Genomic DNA, 19,698 nt, shown 5'->3' on the forward strand with positions numbered 1-19,698 from the left:
GCCTTGTCTCTCAGGCTGGTGACTGCACTCTACCAACTGCAGTATGTAATTGTAACATCCTACTGCCAGACATTTTGGCAACACGGCAAATCCTGACTCATGGCTTCGGTAATGCAGCCCCCACCCCAATCATACCACATGCACATCTGGCTCTATATAGGTCTCCCTCTCTGTCTCCCAGACTTCTCTGACAAGGGGAAAAATGGAGAAGGAACTGAAGATGGCATGTGGTCAATCTGCGCTCCAGAGTGTCAGAGAGAGAATGTGAAAGAAAAGGAGGAGAGGAAGACGGAGAGGCCCTGCGTACCAGATATACCCTTCCTAAAGTATGCTCTTCCTCTTTCAAGAGACTCTTGTCATTGGTACAGTTTGTAAATAAAATCATAAATGAAGTAAAACAAAATGATTTGTGGAGCATACAAGGTTTTAAAACACGCTTACTTGAGTACCTTGTGTCCAAAACTAATGATTAACCCCTGATCTCAGTGTGTTTGTCTGCTCAAATTATAGTGTTAGGAACTGCACACAGCTTTCCTCTGACGATATATTCTCACTGAAGCAGCAGCCTGCTCTAACAGGACACAAACATCAACTCTGGAATTACAGTCCTTTGCATAGTACGTGTTCCTGTTTCCTATTGGATATTTCCTTGCAGGTTTCCTGGAAAAAGTTATGCAATGGCACTAAAGATAGGGAGAATAAAGACCCAGTACTGAGACACATTTTTGAGTTTGGTTTGTTGCATTGAGTTTATAAGAAGCTGCTGATCTCAATTTTGGGACCTGGGGGCTTCTAGAGTCCGCAGCTATGTCAACTCGTTAGGAGAACGCTGCAACACTGTTCTGCTGTGAAGCTCCGGAAATGTTTTTTTTTTGTTGTTTTTTTTTGTTTTTTTTGGAGCAGATAATGACTGAATTTTCATTTTTGAGTGAAGGCATCCCTTGAGGGTCTGCTCCATTGAAACTGAAACAAAAAATCATCTATTATTTAGTACTGTAAACTTTATTCTCCACATAAAATCTATTCTAAGTTTCCTGTGGGCAATTTTTGTATTTTTATACACTGAACTGATCTCTAGGTTTTGGAAGTGTGCATTCAATCTAATTTTTTTATTTTAATTTTTTTTTACCAAATAATAGAATACTTCCCAGGAGTACTTTTAAGAATGTACGACTACATATTAGTCACTCTCAGGGAAACTATACAAAACTATGGGACCTGTACATTTTGGTGACCAACCAAGAAAGAATCACAAAACACACTCAGATTAAATCACAGTTTCCTTTTATACAGATTTTGAAAAAGGCCAGAATCAGTCAGAATTTGCACCATGAAAGTTCTCCCCTTAGTGTAAAAATACAGATACAGTATTTCAGATGTCAGGATCAGATTGTATGAATATGTATTGATTCAATATTATACAAAAACAAGAAAAATTTAAATATACATATTCCCTGATTCGTATTCAGTCTTTGGTTTCTCATCCCTCCCTCTCAAACCTACAGTATTTTATCACTGATGACAGTATAAAAAATGTATCTAATCTGTTTATGTCAGTGCATCTGTGTCACTGAGGATTGTGATGCCTCAGTTCAGTTTGAGATGAGTGGCCACAATAACTGCTGGCGAACTTTGACCCTTCATGGTCACAGCTCATGCGGCTGAATGAGCAGATTTCAGGAGACGAGTCCTCTGACTTCCTCATTTGTGTTGCTGTGGAAACGTCCTGGGTCAACCTCAGAAATTCCCACCTCAGTCACAATGCTTCATCCGAGTTACTGATTCACATTAAAAGGCACTAAAAGTCCAGTAGAGTCCACACAGTGTTATTATTATCACAGTGTGGCACCATGTAAAAAAACAAAAGTACACTTGTTGGCTTAAAAGAATTGAAAACAAATAAAAAAAAAAAATAAGTTAAGTCCCTTAAACTAAAGTCAAATACCTGTTCCAATGAGTTCTGGGGCTTTGTGTTACCTTCTACAGTAGAATATAAATACACAGACAGGCTCAGAGAGCAAACATAATCTGGGTCTACTGACTAAATGTCAGAATAGACCTTGGCCACTGCCAGCAGTGTTCTGGCTGTCTATTTAGGGTGGGGAGACAGGATATTTAAAGCAAGTGGCCAACTCAATTGCAGTCTTGTCCCTTGTGAACACACTGTAGCACACTAACAGGAATCTCAGGGACTGATTGTATGATACGCTCCACATGGTTCTGGTGATTTGCAGGTCAAAAACAAGTAAAGCCGACATTTTTTCAAGCCTTCCTATCTGTTGTTGGGCTCAAACGATGGACAGATCAAACAAAATCTCTCCTCAGTTGTATTAAGGCACTGCTTTTAGCTAATGCTGAATTCACACGATGTCAACATAACCTACTTTAGCTTCTTTAGCTACTGTTGCCAATCAAGTTAAATCTGATATATGCAGACTGTATGGTTCTTCTAAAAACTAGCCAAGTCAATTAAAGTTGTCTTAATATTGTATTTATTTTGAAACTGCTCGCTATTTTAGCTCTTCAGTGTTTTTGTTTTTTTCTCAAAGCAGGAGACATTGTCACTGAGTAAGAATCAAAACTCAGAGATGTATGTTTAGTGATTTTCATACTCGATTGTTCATCAGTTTAGTCAATTAAAAGGTAACATTCACAGCGCTGACACGCTGGTGTTTAGCAGGCAAAATATTTACTGTATTCACCATCTTAGGTTAGTGTGTTAGCATGCAACATGTGCTCACTGGCATTTAGCAGAGGCTGAGGGGAAAGGTTTTAAGTTTTGATATTCCAAAAGTCCATCCAATATTTGTCAAAATATTTCAGTCTGAATCAAAGTTAACTGCCGACCAACCAACCAAAATCTTTTAAACAACATTTAGTCTGTTTTTTAACCTCAGTGTCTGGATCCGTTCTGACTCACAAATCACCAAAGACATGCTTCCTGGGGGAATTAAATGCCATTTAAAAAGAAAAAAAAAAAGATAAATAAAACTTAATCTCCAAGCTGAGCCACCACAGCAACTGTCATTTAAAAAAAATGAATCCTTGGGAAAAAAACACTAACCCTGCTACTTTTTTGCTCCGTTCATGAGAGTCATTTTGAGACCGGGCGGGGGGGAGGAGTCGTCATTTTCCCTTACAACGTTCCCTTCGCGTGCAGTTATGATGATGTCATTTCTGGTCGACATGACTTCACTTGTGCATGTAGAGTCGTATGAGACCCGCCTGGTGCAGCTGCTGCCACAGATTCATTTCCATGCGCAGGTCGTGGTTGATGTAGAAGCCCACCGAGTGGTAGGTGCTGTCGTAGTAGTGGTCAGAGTAGTTCTTATAGTCTGGGGTCATGAAGCCGTACGCGCTCACCTTCAGTAGCACAAGGAAACACAACACTCAAAATATAAATCAAACTCTGTCATCTGAGGAGAGATTTTATCAGCCTCTTTGATTCATGTTTTGACTTGAACCCCTCAACCTGAATCTTTTTCAACTTATTTTCATTTTTCCAACTCAAGCAGGTTGAAAAACCGGTTTTGACAGCAGTGACATGCAGCAAATCTGTGGCAATGTGAGAGTGATCTAATATAAATCATAAATTTGGCTCGGCACAGAACAGGTTGACATTTGCTACAGAGCACAGTGAGTCACAAGTCAGGGCCACATGGATGTCGGGCATACGTGCATTTTTCGAGGCCAACTGCTCACAATCAGAACATTCTCACACAATCTGGCAAGTGTAGCCTTGTATCATAGTTACAAAACAGATGACTGAAAGTAATATGCAGCACAGTAATTGTTTACCTTGTCACAGGTGTGCAGCGCAGCCAACAGCATCACAGCTCCTGTGGATGGACGGTAAATGTTCTTGTATTTTGTATTCAGAGTGCGAGATCGAAGGAATCTGAAAGAAAAAGATCAAACATCTAGTATCAGTGGTTTCAGGGACACAGAAGCTTGAATTAGTTGGACCTCACATCCCCCGTTTTGCCCTCTCTCACTGTGTGGGAACGCTCTGCTTTCAGCGCCTGCGTCTCTTTTAATCTCATTTCCAACTATTTGAAATGTGAGCCGTGCTTCCATTCTGTTCGCCCGCTCGGCAGATCTTTCCCTCACCTGTTTCTGAGGTAACGGATGAAGTCCGGGTGGTACATCTTCAACTTCTCTGCTGACACGTCCTTCCCAAAGTATCTGGATGGACTGTTGAGGGAAAATGAAATTACTTAAGAAATAAGAACTTCAAAAAGGAGTCAAAGAAAGTATCAGGAAATAAAATTCCCACGTGCTTTACAATGATAACAAATGGAATCGGAATGGAAATGTGTCCCTGTTAAAACCCCACACACCATTTATTTTTCATGTGAATTAAATTCAAAGTACATTTATATTCAAATTGTTGTGTTGACAGTGAGTGCCATTTGACCTTGATACCTAGTAAACCTGAAGTGGTAAAGATAAGACAGCGTTTCTCAGCACTAATCAGTGATCTTCTGTTTGATCACATAGTTTGAGAAATGCTGTGTCTCTACCAGCTGTGCTGCTGAAGTCACGTATCACTCTTTAAACAGTGAGAGCCAGATCAGGAGAAGCAAAACATGGTCATATAAAAAATGTGTACACATCTGAAATGTAAAAAAATGTGGACGTCCACAAAGACTTCAGCCTTCACTCGGGACAGTGTTAGACCGACAGATTCATCTGGCTCACACACAGTGTGGAATGAAAATATTTTCTTAAATTAAGTTACAACAGCATGATCAGCTTCTATGAGGGAATTTTCATCAGAATAGTTAAACCAGCTACAACCAAAAATTGAATAGAGTATCTTTCACCCCTCACACACCAAACTCTGCAATCACACATTCCTCTCGAGGTGTCCAATAATGTGAACTTGTACAAGTTGTACAATACTAATTTCGCATATATCTGCCCTCATGTCATTAGATATAAATGTGGGAATACATGCAGCTTAAATATGCAGCATTTATTGCTGTTTATGGTAGTTTTTGTGTGCCTGCTGACAAACCAGCTAACCAACCAACAAACGGACACAGAGGAATTACCTTCTTTTTGAGGAGGTAAAAATAACTTAATATTAAAGTTCTTCAGCAATAAAAAAAGCATAATATTGTAGTTATTATTGTTCACTTTATTCTTTGATAATGTATGTAACAGTTGTGTTTCTCCCTGAATATATGAAGAAGACAGAATGAATAAAGAGCAAGGACTTTGAATTAATATGATCATTATTCTTACTCTTTGGCCCGTTCCGGTCCTCTTTCTACCGGAGTGTGTGTCGCTGCAGCCTTCATCAGCAGGTAATCACGGTCGTGATCTGGCAGAAAAACGTATCGTGTTTCCTGTTGGAGAGCGGCGAGAGTGTGACTCAGGCCTGATTCTTTTAAGTCAAGATCTTAGCAATTTTATGTAGTTTTTCTGTCCTCACCTGAGACAAAGGGGGTCCTTTGTAACCAGCGCCTGCGTAGCTCCTCATGGAGTTCATCATTGTGTTGGTGGAGAATGTGTAGTGGGTGGTCCGAGAGCCCACGTCCCGCTCAAAGCCCTTAATGATCGCCCCGTTGGTCCTGAAGGTCACAAGAGTCCAGAAAACACAGATGAGAACACACAAACATAAGGACAGAAACTGTCAGTCTGGCTGAGGAACCAGACCAGAACCAGCACGAGCAGCTGTTAATGAACAAAACCAACTGAATACGTAAACTCTCGTGTGAATTTGACGCTCACTTTTAAAATTCAGGGATTTAACATTATATTTAAAAGAAGTTTAACTGCTCCATTCTCAGTGAAAACAGCCTCTAAGTGTGCACAATCATCAGTCTGCACATTAAAGCTAAATCATGCAGCTGCAAGAACAACAACTAAAATATATTTTTGACTGGAGGGACTTTGAAGAAAATATTGCACTGTGTTTTCCATGTTCTGATAGCAAACATGTAGCTTTAGAAACCAACAAACAACAATAGGGATTTGATTGTCAGGGCAGAATGTTGCTCTACAAAGGGAGCTCTTTTCATAGGATTCCCCAGCATCTACCTGAAAACATAGTGATGACTGTCGATCTCCTCCCCTTTCTTTGAATCCTTCAGTATCCCACCGTTCCCCACCACAGCACAGTGGATACAGTCTGATTTATTGCTGTGGTCCTTCCAGTCGTCCAACATCTGCCAGTTAGCAGAAGAGTTGAGGACAGAGAGAGTTTCCACCAGCGCTGTTGACACAGAAAAACAGAATTAATCTGGATGAGACTCATCTAACACAGTCTTTAAAGGTCTTTTACAGAAATCCTCGTATCACGAGAAAGAGATTTAGGTGCTGAAGCGCTTGTTTTCTTTTTTGTGCCTACAGATTCAGTTACTTCTGATTGGACTGAAAGGAAGAGAAAACCCAGAGGCAGCATGTGTGGGCGCACAGACAGGAAGCTGCCCTTCTCAACATGATAAGCATCTTAACTGATGAGACCCACATGTCTTCAATCAAATTATACAAAATACATTGTATCTTCTGTTTGGTTTTATTTAGAAACACAAATCTGTAGACAAAGTGCGCAGCATCAAATTTCAATGACCCTCATTGTCTACACAGCAATTCTAATATGAATGTACTTTGAACTTATTAACATAAAAACATATGGTGTGCGAGGTTTTCACATGGAAACGCCTTCGCTCGGCTTCCCGCTGTTCTCAAAGTGATGCTATAAAAAATGAGAAAACAGACTGCCAGATATATTTATTTAACATCTTGATGACAAGGCTGCCATGTCAGAGACCATGATCCATGAAACCACTGTCCTCATCAGGACGTTTCCAGCCAGGTTTGTGGTTACAAAAAACAAATTTGTTTGCCTGAACATGATCGTTTGAGTGTTTTTTGAGCCTGATGTTGCTTCCATTAATCACAAACTAACACAGATTAAATACGATAAAACTGCCACGTGTTACATGCCTTTGTTCCCCTGTCCATACACAATGTACTGATGAGGTACTTGGGGGTTGATAAAGTTTGTAATGTGGCCCTGATGTGGAGGATTGTTCTCCTTAAATGATTTCTAGACTCAGTTTAATTGAAATCAACAAAGGACTAAGACACAAATTTAACCGTGTCCGATACAATGTCAGCAGTTCACGTTTCTTCGTATGTCATATCAAGTTCTTGCTTTATAATTGCCTCTCACATCAGGAGGTGGAGGCGATGGAGGTGGCCAACCACAGTTCAAGTCACACCAGTGGATACTTTCAGGATCATCTGGGGATTTCCATCCATTTCTGTCTGTTTTTTTAAAGGAGACCTGCACTCATTTCCAGTGGTTTTTGTGGTGACCAAAACCGACTATTTGTCACAGGAAGTCAGACCACCTCCATATGTGATCGTTGCGACCAAAAAAAAGTATTTTAGGTCAAACCATAATGGTTTCCTCACCCCTCTCTAAACAGAGCATAAGCACAGCGCGGTGACAAATGAGAAGTAGAAAATTCAACCTCAGCAAACATAAAGAAAAGCTGAGTTTTAGCTTTTTGCAGACACGTTCTTAGCTGTAGTTTATTCTGATGACTGGGCTGTATTGATTATAATGACAAGTGCAGAACATCTTTCACAGGCCAAAGCATCGATCGTCTCAACAATCTCGACAATCAGTATGGGTGAAAATGAAATCATAAACGAAAATATCCCACTTCAAAAATAATCTTGAAAAATAGCCACAAATAATAAATAAGCAAAAAGTTAAATTTAAAAATAAGAACATCAAGAAGGAACTAAAAATATGAAGGAAAAAAAATGTATTCGACGTTGAAAACTCAAAACTCACTCTTGTAATCGATGCCTCCCCAGCCGTGAGCTCCTGGGTAGCGGCTCAGGCGCTGGTGCTGTTCAGGAGTGACGTGTTGGGCCCACTGCAGGACTGGAATGTGGTGCAGAAATTTCCCGCCAAATTCAGTTTTCGTGACCCGACTTCGGATATTGTCGGGGCAGTCCTGTTCGGAAGCAGACGACACAGCCACGCTGTTATCACACCACGTCCAGAGCGTCTTATCTCCACTCTTGAGGACTTATTAGCAACATGCAGTGACGGTTTGTCCCACATGATCATGACTAAGACAGCATCATTAGCTCCAACATATCAGTATTAACTTACAGACTCTCACTGGAGGTAATTATCTGGTAATCACACACCTATGAGACAAATTCATAATGAAGCTTACATGGATACACTTTAAAAAAAGAAAAAAAACACGTGGGCAGACAAGGAGACATTAAGCACTTCCACACACACAAACACACGGATGACACTGAACCTATTAGCAACTTTACCTCGTTAACTGTGTTATCTGCCCCTGTGGAATCTCTGTGGAATCAATTATCGATGCAGTCTATGTGCCAGTCGTCTTATGTAACAACTCAGAGCATAAACTGCAGTCTAACTGAGGTGACAGTCTCCACTTGAAAAGCTGAGAGGCTGGAGAAAGACTGTGAGTCACCGTATGGATCCCTTAATCCAGTTTTCCTACGAGACGCCCAAGGCAGATCTTGAGGCAGATTTGACTCATGTTTTTCATTCAACCTTGTGCAATTTCTCATCCTCCTTCTATATTCCTCTCAGCGGACCTTCTGACAGCTCAATAAAAAGAGACTCAGTGTCGATGATAGATTCAGAGAACAGGGGGAGTGGAGGAACAGAGCCAAGCTGAGGGAGACATGACTCTGTTTTCTGCAAAACATTTCCTAAAGACAGACCCACCCAATACAACCGTGGCAGCCGCCCTGTGACCACATCTGCAGCCTGATGAGATCCAGAAGTGTGTGATCTGATGCTCCACAGATATGATACACCGCATAAATACATGTAACGCACATGTAAAAGTGATGTAGGTTTTCCAGAAGGGCTGAGTACTCTTCATGGTCCTATTCTCCTGCTCTTTCTTTACTTGAGAATATTTGTGAGCCAGTAACGAACCTTCTCCAGATGCAGGGATTGAGTGTTAGGGTGTGAGTGTGAAAGGAGAACCATTCTGGCCAATCCTCCCAACTTCCCTGGAGAATCCTGCTTTTCTGCATTTATGTATTTAAGCAAGCTAACATGATCTCACATGTTACATGACTGATGTCAAATAGGTCATATGACACAGGTTGCAAAACTTATGTAACATGATTGTATGTCTTATTATAACTTTAAGTATGTTTTTGTTCCCTAACCAAGCAGCTTTATCACCTCAGCCTAACCAAACCACAACCGTTTGACAACATTAATAACATTCAAAACACTGAGCACAGCTTTAGTTCAGGCAGACCACAAAATCAAGCTCAGCGCACAATCCAGCAACATCAGCTGATGGATCAGCTGGTTCATCAGCTGATTCCCCTCTATGCATCCAACTGGCTAATCTCACACATGGCGCTTTTTATAAACTGCTCTAGCTTGCCTACTATTTCTGCTTCCTCTGCAAGCTGCTTTGCAACCCACCTCCACCCCAACTCCTCCTTTTCATGCTGTGTCTGACTAATCAGTGTAATTTCTGTTGTTATTGATGCCTGCTCTGTTCTGTACCCTGTAGGGGGTCTTTCCTGCTGCTCTCCCTGCTTTAGCCTTTCAACATATGCATATGGGAGGAGGTACAAGAACAGAGCCATACATAATATATGTTACTGCAATGGAAATAAGGTTTTGGTCCTGACTGTAGTCATAATACACCATGATATGTGAGCTGTGTGTCAGCAGCAGACATTGTATATAATGGATTAGTGATAAATTGACAGTGGAGGTCAGCTGAAACTAAGAGTATGTCAAGCGTCGTAGTTTACAGTCGACACAGCTGCCAAATTTGAGGAGCCTGGAGTGAGAACATGTTGTCAGGTGAATTATTCTGTAACATTTACTGAGAATTATAAATCAAATTAAAATGTCACATAAAATTGCTGTTGGAGTTATTTTAAAAATTCTTAAAATGTATTTTTATTTGTAAGACACCAGAATGCAGAAAACAGCCCCCGAAACTCAAATTGTTCTTAGGAAGGATTCCGCAGACTCTGGCTTTTGTTTTTGAAATCCTTTCCTATTTACTTAAGTCTCAAATTTGGCAAAATAGGCTACAGGAGAACCTCAACAAACGCAGATGCTAAGTTTGTAGCCACCGCAACAAAAAGAGACATGTCTGTCTTTTCACCACAACTCGATGATCACATAGCTAAATTCAGAACAAGATCATGTAGACAGGAAACAGAAAGAAATTCAACCACCTGACAGCAGCAACATATAAACTGAGCTTTGATCAGGATTTTATCCTTTTGTTCAAATTAAACAATAAGACTACAGAATCATTTAAAATGTGCTGTAAGGACTGTATTTCTTCAGGGTGTGAGTGAAACTCTGCTCAGATGGAACTCACTGTTTGTGGTGGGATGTCTTCACTCATGTAAGTGTCTCCAATGAAGGGAGGCTCTGTTGGCCTGGCTGCCTGTGTGGGCTGCTGAGGCTTCAGCGTGGGGCCTTTGGTGCTGGTCCTGGTTTTGTCCACGCCATCAGCCCTGGGACTGGACTTTGAGGCATCCAGGACGTGTCTCTCTGCTGGTCTTTGCTCAGCGGCTGTGGATGTTTGAGTCTTTAAAGTCGGAGTCTGTGTGGCACGTGTGTGTTCGTGCAGAGCCGTGAGCTCGGGGTGAAGGTTGGAGGCAGGGGGCGGACGGGTACCATGGTCACTGTTGCTCTTTCTGTCAAGAGGCTCCTCGGAGTCTCTTAGGCCGCTGCGGAAGACAGAACAAGATTTTGGCGGTGAGCCCGGCAAGTCACTGCTGTAAATAAATCAGCCAAAACCTTTCTCTCTCACTTTCAGCATGTTACTCATGAGGTGTGGTGCAGTCTCTTAAAGGAACAGTTCAACTGCCTTTTGGTTCACTCGAGGAGCCTGAGATGAGAAGATTGTCTGTCCACTAAATTTGTAGCTAGCAGCCAGTTAGCTTAGCATAAAGAGTGCAAATAGATATTAACATGTTCATTAGTGAGCTCTGAAAAATAAATAAAAATACAGATTAAAAAAATGGACAGACAGCATCTTTGTTGCTTTGAACCCTGTGAAATATGAAAAAATAAAGTCATTTCTTCAAACATACTGGTTAAAGATTAAATTCAGTCATCATGTATGTCAATGGAAAATGGCCAACCAACTCAAGTAGCTGGGGCGAGGTAACCGGGGTTTAAAATGTAAAGAGCAAACCAAAACACAACATAAAATGGCTCCATACAGATCATCTCACCTAATCCAAGGCCCCAGTTTGATTTGAAATTTACATTACATACATTTTACAATTTATTTACATCAATTTACTTCTTCACTGTAGCTGCTAAGCTAAAAGTGTGGGTGAATGAGCTTGACCAAGCAGCGAGGGTGGGGCGAATTTACATTTTTGGGCGAACTAACCCTTTAAAATAAGTATTGGAGGGAATTTTCCTTTCTCTTGTCGCAAAATTCATCTATTGCTTGCTTTTTTTGTTAACATTAGCATTTGTCTAATGTGTAGAGTATTATTGTCTGTGTTTTGTTGAGGGTTAGCTGGTGGTGGTGGTGGTGGTTAACCGTGATGTTTCTGTTCCCTGATCATCTCAAACCAGATGCTGCTGATTTCACTCACAGCTGCGGTTAAACATCATTAAGCCCGGTAACGAGACGCAAATGCAATAAGGCATCTGAAATAATGTGTAACTGGAAATTATTACTGTTGAACAGAGAGCACAGGTTCACCTGCAGAGAGGACAGGAAGCGAGTGAAACATAGCCTGTTTGTATTTTATAGCAGTAAAAAAGTAAAAGTAGTATAATTATTAACTTTATGAATAAGGTATCATGTGTTTTGTTTTGAGGGATGTGTGGCAACATGAAAGGTATTAAGATTTTCTCTCTAATTGCTGTGAAATATGACTTTTTCCTCTTGTTGTTTCCTGTTTGGAACAAATTTCCACAATGAAATGATCCGTCACAAAGATTTATCTGTGTTCTTTAGTTCCTTGTCTATATAAAATGTATTTAATATTGACATAGACCCACTTAATGTATTATAAAATGTGTATTTATTTCAGTATTTACAAAGTTCTTTGACAATGCCTTTGTCAGCCAGGTGGCCAAAAAAGCCCATTTAATTTGAAAACTATTTCATTTTAAAGGCTCCACTGTTAATTAAAAAACATGAGGGGAAAAGAGGAGCCACAGCAGGGAAGGGAAGTGGTTATTTTTACCCGGTGAACAGCTTTTAAATGAAAGACCTGCGAGCTCCACATGCCCAAAGTAACATTTAGTGTTTGAAACAGACCTTTGAGAAACAGCCGTGTTTTCCGTTCCCCCCCGTCCCCCGACTTAATGCATCTTATCTGGACCTGCAAGCTTTTAAACCTGGAGCGCCGCCCGTTACAACAAGGCTTACGTTTCACATACGCGTGTAAGAGACCACCTCCAGTAAAATAACTCCGGGAGCTTTTTTTTTCATTAGTGCAGCCGGAGCGCTGTGTGGCTCCTTTGTTAAAACCACAATGATACAACTGGAGGGGGAGTAAGTGCTGGTTACAAAAAAAAAGAAAACTTCTCATAAGAGTTTAACCCTTCGACTCCATCCCATTATACTGCTGAACCTGAGCTCAGCTGTGTGCTGGATTAAACTGCCAGCTCTCCTCGGCTGTCTGTGATTTACAGAATCAGGAACAACATATGGAGAACATGTACAATGACAGGTGTGTTGTCTTGGTGCTGGAGTGCCTTTCATTTCAAGCAAAACACTGACCTAGTTTCTCAATCAGTTTCTGAAGAAATCAAGTTTTCAGGGGTTCATTCACATCAGATTAACAGAGGAAGTGCAAACCTTTCTTCTAATAAACAATCCCCAAATTAGGTAAAGAGGCTTCAATGCCATGTTTATGTCACGCGCTAAATCAGATTTATTACCAGTCTCTGACTTGGAAATGCTGTTAAAGTCAAGTCAGCCAGGAAACAGGGTTGATATTAATGCCTCTATATGACCTACATAAGCAAACAAGATCATCAGAGAGATGATTGGCTGCTCCCAGTCATTCTTTATCCCTCTCAGGAGGTCATGAGGTGAGGAGTCTCACAGCCTGTGGAAAGCTCCTCCTCTGTAGTCTGGTAGTACGTCATCAGATACATCTGTATTTCCAGACTGCAGAAGAACAACTGACTTATAACGTTTTTCACCTTTCGACTGAACTCTATATCTGTTAGCTGATTACATGTAACCTCTGTGTATTAATGGCGCTAAAACAAAGTTCACAAGCCAGGTCAAGATCAACTTTGAGTGTCCACAAATATATGACACATCGCGTCATGGACATCGTGCCTGTTTGTCGGTTAGTTAGCTCCTCTCAGCCGGTGAAAACATCTGCCTCTGTGTTTCTGGGGGAGCTTTGTCAAGTGTGTGAAAATAACCCTGACGACGCCATGATGTCATCGGGGTTATCTCCGCAGGCCCAGAGACTATAAATGTGTAACAGACATGTGCAAACACCGTCACGTGGACTCGAAGGAAAGACAATATCAGGTGTAGTTATGAGAGGATACTCAAACGTTCTTCCTCAGGTTTCGAGCTGCACTTAGTGAAAAAAAAGATCACAATCATTGCAGCAGGACTAGAGGTATCGTCTTTATTGTTCCTGAAGCCTGCAGCAGAGATGAGGAATAGTTACAGCCGCTGGTAAACTCACGTCCCACCCTAAGTGTCCAACCTGACTGACATCACCTGAGGATATTTATCAGATTCACTCTAGCATCCACCCGATGTGAGCATGGCATCAGTTTGCACTAAACAAAGAACAGAATGCAGCGTCTCGTGGGTCAACCAGGTGTAAACCCACCAAGACGTCACCCAGTGGCTTGTGAACTGCTGATTCTGAAGCCTGTTTGGCCTTCACGTCTCAGAACTGAGAGGGTGGAGCTGAGGAAGACCCAAGGAAATGCCATTGTAGTAATCACAAGGTCAAGCATACCTTGCTTTCTCGTGTCTTTTACTCTAAATGGGACCATAATTTATTCAATGAACATCATGCTGTGTTGAAAAAGACCTAACACTAGCGACTGAGACCATGGACTCATTAGGGAGCTGTTTATTGAGGTCATTATTCAAGTGAGAAGAGGGGTCGATTTCTCATAAGCTTACATCCAATCAGACATATTTGACGCCCCTTGCCAGCTTTTGTGAAATGTATATTTGGCCTCACTATTCAGACCCAGAAAGCTGTATATATTTTATACAGTCCTTGGGTATAGTGTGTTTCTAGCAAGTTGTCCAACTTGTATATTTGGTGTCAGGTCCTTTACATACGCTGCCAATCCTCCATGCCTGTGCTCTCTCGGGTCTGCACTGCAGCCAGCTTCACCTGTTTATTTCTTGTCTTTAGCAGGTTAAATATATGATCGGTTGACCAACAAGGCAAGTAATGTGAGTCCCTGGTTGCCTTGTTGTACTTAAGATCCCTTTCCTGCTGCTTTTTCTAACATTTAAATGAATATGTATTAAATAATGGCTAAAAGCTTGACACAGCTCCACTAATTTAATGTGACTTCCCCTCATATCTAAGCTTAGACACCCTCTTTGAACCTCATAGTTGTTGTTTCCTGTCATAATCATTGTTTTGGAGAAGAACATATCAGTATAACGATCAATATCCATGCGGATTTGTTCGCTTGGCTCACCTGCTCTCTTCCTGTGTGAAGCCATGGAAGTGTTTCAGGGGCTCAGTGGACCAGGACAGAGGCCTCTCCACGAACACACACAGCACGTAGACACACAGCAGGGAGCAGACGGTCACCACGCCGAGCACCAGCCTCCTCTGGAGCGCCATACCCGTCAAGGTGTGTGCGAGCGGCCCGCTGTGTGAGCTCGCCCTGCCCTCCACTCCACCTGGAGGGACATGAGGAGGCAGATGACGGAGGCTGAGGAGGAGGGTGGAGGATGCTGTCCTCCACAGGACAGTTTACTGTCTTTTTCTGGTTGACCAGAGGAGGGGAGGCGGTGATGGTGGGGATTTAATTAGCCCACAACAGGATCTGGGCTCCACACTGGGCTTCTCTCAGCACAACTATAGCAGGACGGAGACAAAAAGGGAGAGAGTTGGAACGAGGGCAAAGGCAAAGAAGGGGAAACTTTATCTTTCAGTGTCAACAGCGTCCCAAATAATCCTTTTTTAATGAAACCTGTCCCTGAGCACAAAGTGAGAGTGCAGAGTCACAAGCTTCACATCCTTTCACTTCCGGATTTTATTTATTTTTTTCCTTCCCTCTTTCCTCTCTGCTCTTGCTGTTCTTGAAAGATAAGAAAGAGAAATGGCTATAAGTGCGCACAATGATTCGCTGAAGAACCACACGTTGAGAAGTAGCTAACAGAAGTTTAAAAAAAACCCCAAAAATCTGAGGTCAGCTGCAACTGACATGCGACAACAAATGCAGGAAGTCAGGCGGCAGGAAGCTTCTTCTTATTCCCCCCGGTCTGCCTGCTCTGGTGAGCTGAACATTGAGAGGCTCTGACGGTCTCACCAGAAGTTGAAGACATTAGCATACACACTGAGCACCACCCCTCTCCACTTATCACCTCTTTGTAAGTGGTGTAATAAACACAGCCTGAGGTCAGGGCTCCGAGATCTGGACCCTGAAACTTCTCTGAAGTCAAGTCTCGAGCTGCAAGCAATCCTTGATAGTAATCACTTAATAACTGGGTGAATAAGGAAAATAATAATAACGGTGGCGATGACAATGTGAGTGATGCAGTGTTCCCAGGCTTGTGTAGATACTCCTGGCTGAGGCTAAATGGGGGGAATGGAAAGAATGTGTTGCAGTGATCCAGTGATAAACTCAGCTGCCATGTCTCTGATAACAGACGGAAGAGGAAAACTCAGGACATTTGTGTTATTCCAAACCAAAAATTAAAGTTAGCAGTTTTTGCTTTAATTTCTGCTTCATTTAAATGTCATAAATGAAAGTGTGTAAATGATCCCTTACACGGCTGACAAAGAATCAGAGTAGAATATGAGAGGGAAGCAGCAGAACACATGCATGAGACTGTGACAAATTATGACTCAGTCTCTTCCTTTACAGTCAGAGGACTCTGGTGTCTCACGTCTAACGGTAAGCAAAGCTCTTTAAACTGTGACACAAACACACCGAACAAAGAGAAAAAACGTGTCCTCTCACCGTTTGAAGATCTCCTGTGTCCTGCGCTCTCAGTCTCTCCTCCATGATGGTCCTAATGTAGACAATATTCCTCTAAGTTCTTCTGCTGCTCATCTAGTGTGGAGCGGCTTCACTGCCAGCCTCGGCACTGTATGGGCGGGACCATTGTGAAATGAGCAACAGCTGCTGGCAAATGGTCAACCCCCTCAACTCCAGAGCATGAGAGAGAGAGAGAGAGAGGGAGGGAGGGGAGAGAGAGAGAGAGAGAGAGAGAGAGGGAGGGGAGAGAGAGAGAGAGAGAGAGAAAGAGGAAGAAGCCCACTCCAGGCTGCAATAAAGTTAGACATGAACAGGCAGCTCTGAGGATCTCTGCTATGCTCACAATGTGTGGAGACCCTGAATCACTTCACAGCAATGACAGACTGGAAAAAGGAGGACACACACACACACACACACACACACACACACACACACACACACACGTACGTATGTATGAATGTATGTACACTTTCATGTGACAAGCAGGAACATGCAGCCTGAATCTCTGCTGCTCAAGCTTTAAAAAAACAAACAAACAAACAAACAAAAAACAAATCAAGACAGGAAGACACTTTCCTCCTCATTCAGTCCATCCATCCCTCCAACAGCCACTCAGTCAGTCGGGGCCCTCCGAGCCAAGTGAGAGTCAATAGTCTGTGCGCCCTCTCCAGCTTCAGTTCCCCTCTCCGTGAAAAGAAAAGGAAATATGCTGAAAGGGGAGACACGTTTTGGTACGCGCCACCGGTTGCTTTGGCAGTCCAGAGGAAGTGAGCTAGCTGGAGGGCGAAGAAGAAAAAGGGGGGATGGAGGAGGAAGAGGAAGAGGAGGAGGAGGAGGAGGAGAAGTGGGTCAGCTATGGACATTATTCCAGATGTATAGGCTGAAACATCCCTGAGGAGGATTTGTCTCCATAAAGGCAGCAAAGAGGACGGACGGACACTGCAATCAGACAACTATTGCGTAAACCAGCATCTTCAAAGGATGAGTTCCCCCAGAGATGAAAATTCAGTCATTATCTGCTCATGACAGGACTTTTAAAATGTAAGAAAACAACCAAAAATAAATGAAATGGCTCCATAGAGATCATCTGTCATAATCCAAGTCTACAGATGCCCGGAGACCCCAAACTGATTTTAAAAGACGTTATTTAAACCTTTTTGAGCCAAAATCTTCACTGTAGCCGCTGAGATAAAAGCGTTAGTGTGCAGCTGTAGTGAAGATATGGATGTGGGGGCTGGAGCTCAACCACGCATCGAGGGTTTAAACATTGTCGTTTCAGATCAATTAAGGATATCATGGCTTCTGGAGACTTGGCTTACGTTGACGAGCTGTTACCTTCGCCAAGAATATTACATTTTTATGAGAGGATGTTTTTTTGACATTTTAGTTGATTTCTCAGGGTTCTTGGTGGAAAAAAAAAAATCTGGGAGTACAATCTGACGAGAATCCAAATAAAAACCCCCCACGCACCTTATTTCTTTGACGAGCCATGCTACTTTTATAACAGATTTAAGACAAGATTAGAGGATGACACATGACTCCCAGATTCTGCTACAATCATACGTCATTCTTTCATTTACACATTTAGGATTTTCAATTTTGTTCCTCTGAGCACAAAAGTTATTTGCCAAGAAAACACAGTATGTGGCCAACAAAGTGGCTCATCATCACTGTCAGGAAAGGACTCGGAAAATGTGAAATATCATAAAAATGCCAAAATACAACTGGAGAGGGCTGTAAGTATGTAAGATTTATTAAACCTTGGATTAGGCTGGATTGAACTGAAGGAAACTGATGGGCCTTGGTGGAGGTATCGCTCTACGACATCCAGTTTTTATGTTGTTTTTGACGTTTTAAAACAAAGCCCCAAATATTTCAGCTGTACACTAATGCTGTTTTGACTGCGCTTGGATTTTTGGGTGAACTGTTCCTTTAAGTATGTAAGTATTGGTTTACAGATATTTCAGAAAATTAAATATGCAATTAAACACTTGTGAAATACTGTCTATAAATCATTTCAGGCTCCAAACCAACAGCTATGTTGGCTCATAATTTGGATTCCACTGGGCATCGACTTGATGTGATTAAAGACACTTCTCCGCCGTCTCCAAACCCATGAGTTACGATCTGAGACAGCAAGGGATGACAGGAGGGCGGGGGACAGAAAACAAGCAAACAATTGTCTGTTTCCCACAGTGAACAGAAACAACGAACACAGTGAGTCTTCCCAACAGTCTTTGCTTTTTATTCTCTTTGTGCTGATCAGTCAGTCGTCTTCACAGTTTTTCAACCATCAGCGTGAGTAACAATAAAAACTAGACTAAAGCAAGATCAGAAACAGGTTGTGCAAGATCTATAGAATGTAGATACATGTTATATACACATGTAGATAATCAGAACAATAACCAATGACAGCTGGAATGGTTTGTAATGGTTTGTATGCAGGGTAACATGAGAATAACAAACAAACGGCGGTGCCTTAAGCATGTGAGTGTGTATGTGACATGCTAGGGTCATCTCAGGTCAAACTGGGAGGAATGGTGGCACATAAACACACACACACACACACACACACACACACACACACAAAGGCTCACAAGGCTCATTGGCACTTGTAGGACGGGCATGCGCGAGGAATGCCAACTCACATGGCCGCCCTCCCGGGTTCGAGGCCAGCAGCCCCGTCTGTTGTGCCAATAGCAGCGGAGCGGCGAGAGGCAGCCAGCGGGCCTGCAGGCCTCCACACCGACAGAGTGACTCACAGTGAAGCTCAGTCAGTCACCGTGAATCCCACAGTGATGTCTGACACACTTCTGTCTCCCTGAAAGTCAAACTGGGATTTTATCTTCTATTTGTTCTATGAGGAGTTGATTTAAATATTTGGTTTACTGGTTAGCAAGTTGGCAGATGTGACATTCACTCAAGTTTAAAGGACAATTTAACCAAAAATTTTAAATGTAGTCATTATCTCCTCCCCCACACGCTGATGGAAAGTCAAGTGAAGTTTAGTAGTCCACAAACCATTTCTTGAGCTTCACAGTAATAAAACAACACTGCGGCATTCTCCTAAACAACTGAAGTAGCTGGGGACTTTTTAAAACATAACAACCCAAAAAACATTAAAAAAAGAGCCCCCCCAGATTGATTTGAAAAGACGTTATTTACACCCTCATCAAGAACTCGATGCTTTTAGCTGAGCAGCTACAGCGAAGATTGGTGGGTGTAAATGGCACGTATTGAAATCAATTTGGGTGTTAACAAGAATTCTGCATTCTCATGGACTACAAAACCTCACTTGACTTTCCATCGGTCTGGAGGTCAGTCCGTAACGACTGAATTCTCATTCTGGATTAATTGTTCCTTTAAAACTTCTGAGGTCAGAAACTACACTACCTATAAAGCTAGACTACATTAACCCCCTCCCTCCTCTACATTACACTTCATATGAGCCCTTTACATCGTGGCTCGGACAACTTCCATGTCAGAAAAAC

The 19,698-nt window shown here is 42.0% G+C and overlaps 1 protein-coding gene across 1 annotated transcript; it reads right to left on the reverse strand.

The window, feature by feature from the left end:
* Positions 1-1,267: 1,267 nt before the first annotated feature.
* On the reverse strand, positions 1,268-16,664 carry st6galnac (ST6 (alpha-N-acetyl-neuraminyl-2,3-beta-galactosyl-1,3)-N-acetylgalactosaminide alpha-2,6-sialyltransferase). The gene is made up of 10 exons (XM_037082317.1): positions 16,190-16,664; positions 14,696-15,081; positions 10,395-10,749; positions 7,820-7,985; positions 6,049-6,223; positions 5,441-5,579; positions 5,251-5,354; positions 4,111-4,194; positions 3,799-3,898; positions 1,268-3,363 (listed from the first exon to the last, which is right to left on the reverse strand). The coding sequence occupies exons 2-10, from the start codon at positions 14,842-14,844 to the stop codon at positions 3,193-3,195; spliced, it is 1,443 nt and encodes a 480-aa protein (XP_036938212.1). The 5' UTR covers positions 14,845-15,081; positions 16,190-16,664; the 3' UTR covers positions 1,268-3,192.
* Positions 16,665-19,698: the final 3,034 nt, after the last annotated feature.

This window comes from Acanthopagrus latus, chromosome 20 (genome assembly GCF_904848185.1).
Source record: "Acanthopagrus latus isolate v.2019 chromosome 20, fAcaLat1.1, whole genome shotgun sequence".
NCBI classification, from domain to species: Eukaryota; Metazoa; Chordata; class Actinopteri; order Spariformes; family Sparidae; genus Acanthopagrus; species Acanthopagrus latus.

Excerpts from the sequence above, each read along its gene's own strand:
- st6galnac (XM_037082317.1), bottom strand. The coding sequence starts at position 14,844 with ATGGCGCTCCAGAGGAGGCTGGTGCTCGGCGTGGTGACCGTCTGCTCC. Across the intron at positions 5,580-6,048 it reads AGTCATCACTATGTTTTCAG|GACCAACGGGGCGATCATTA; the intron begins GTAGATGCTGGG and ends TGTGACCTTCAG. Across the intron at positions 5,355-5,440 it reads AAGGACCCCCTTTGTCTCAG|GAAACACGATACGTTTTTCT; the intron begins GTGAGGACAGAA and ends GCTCTCCAACAG.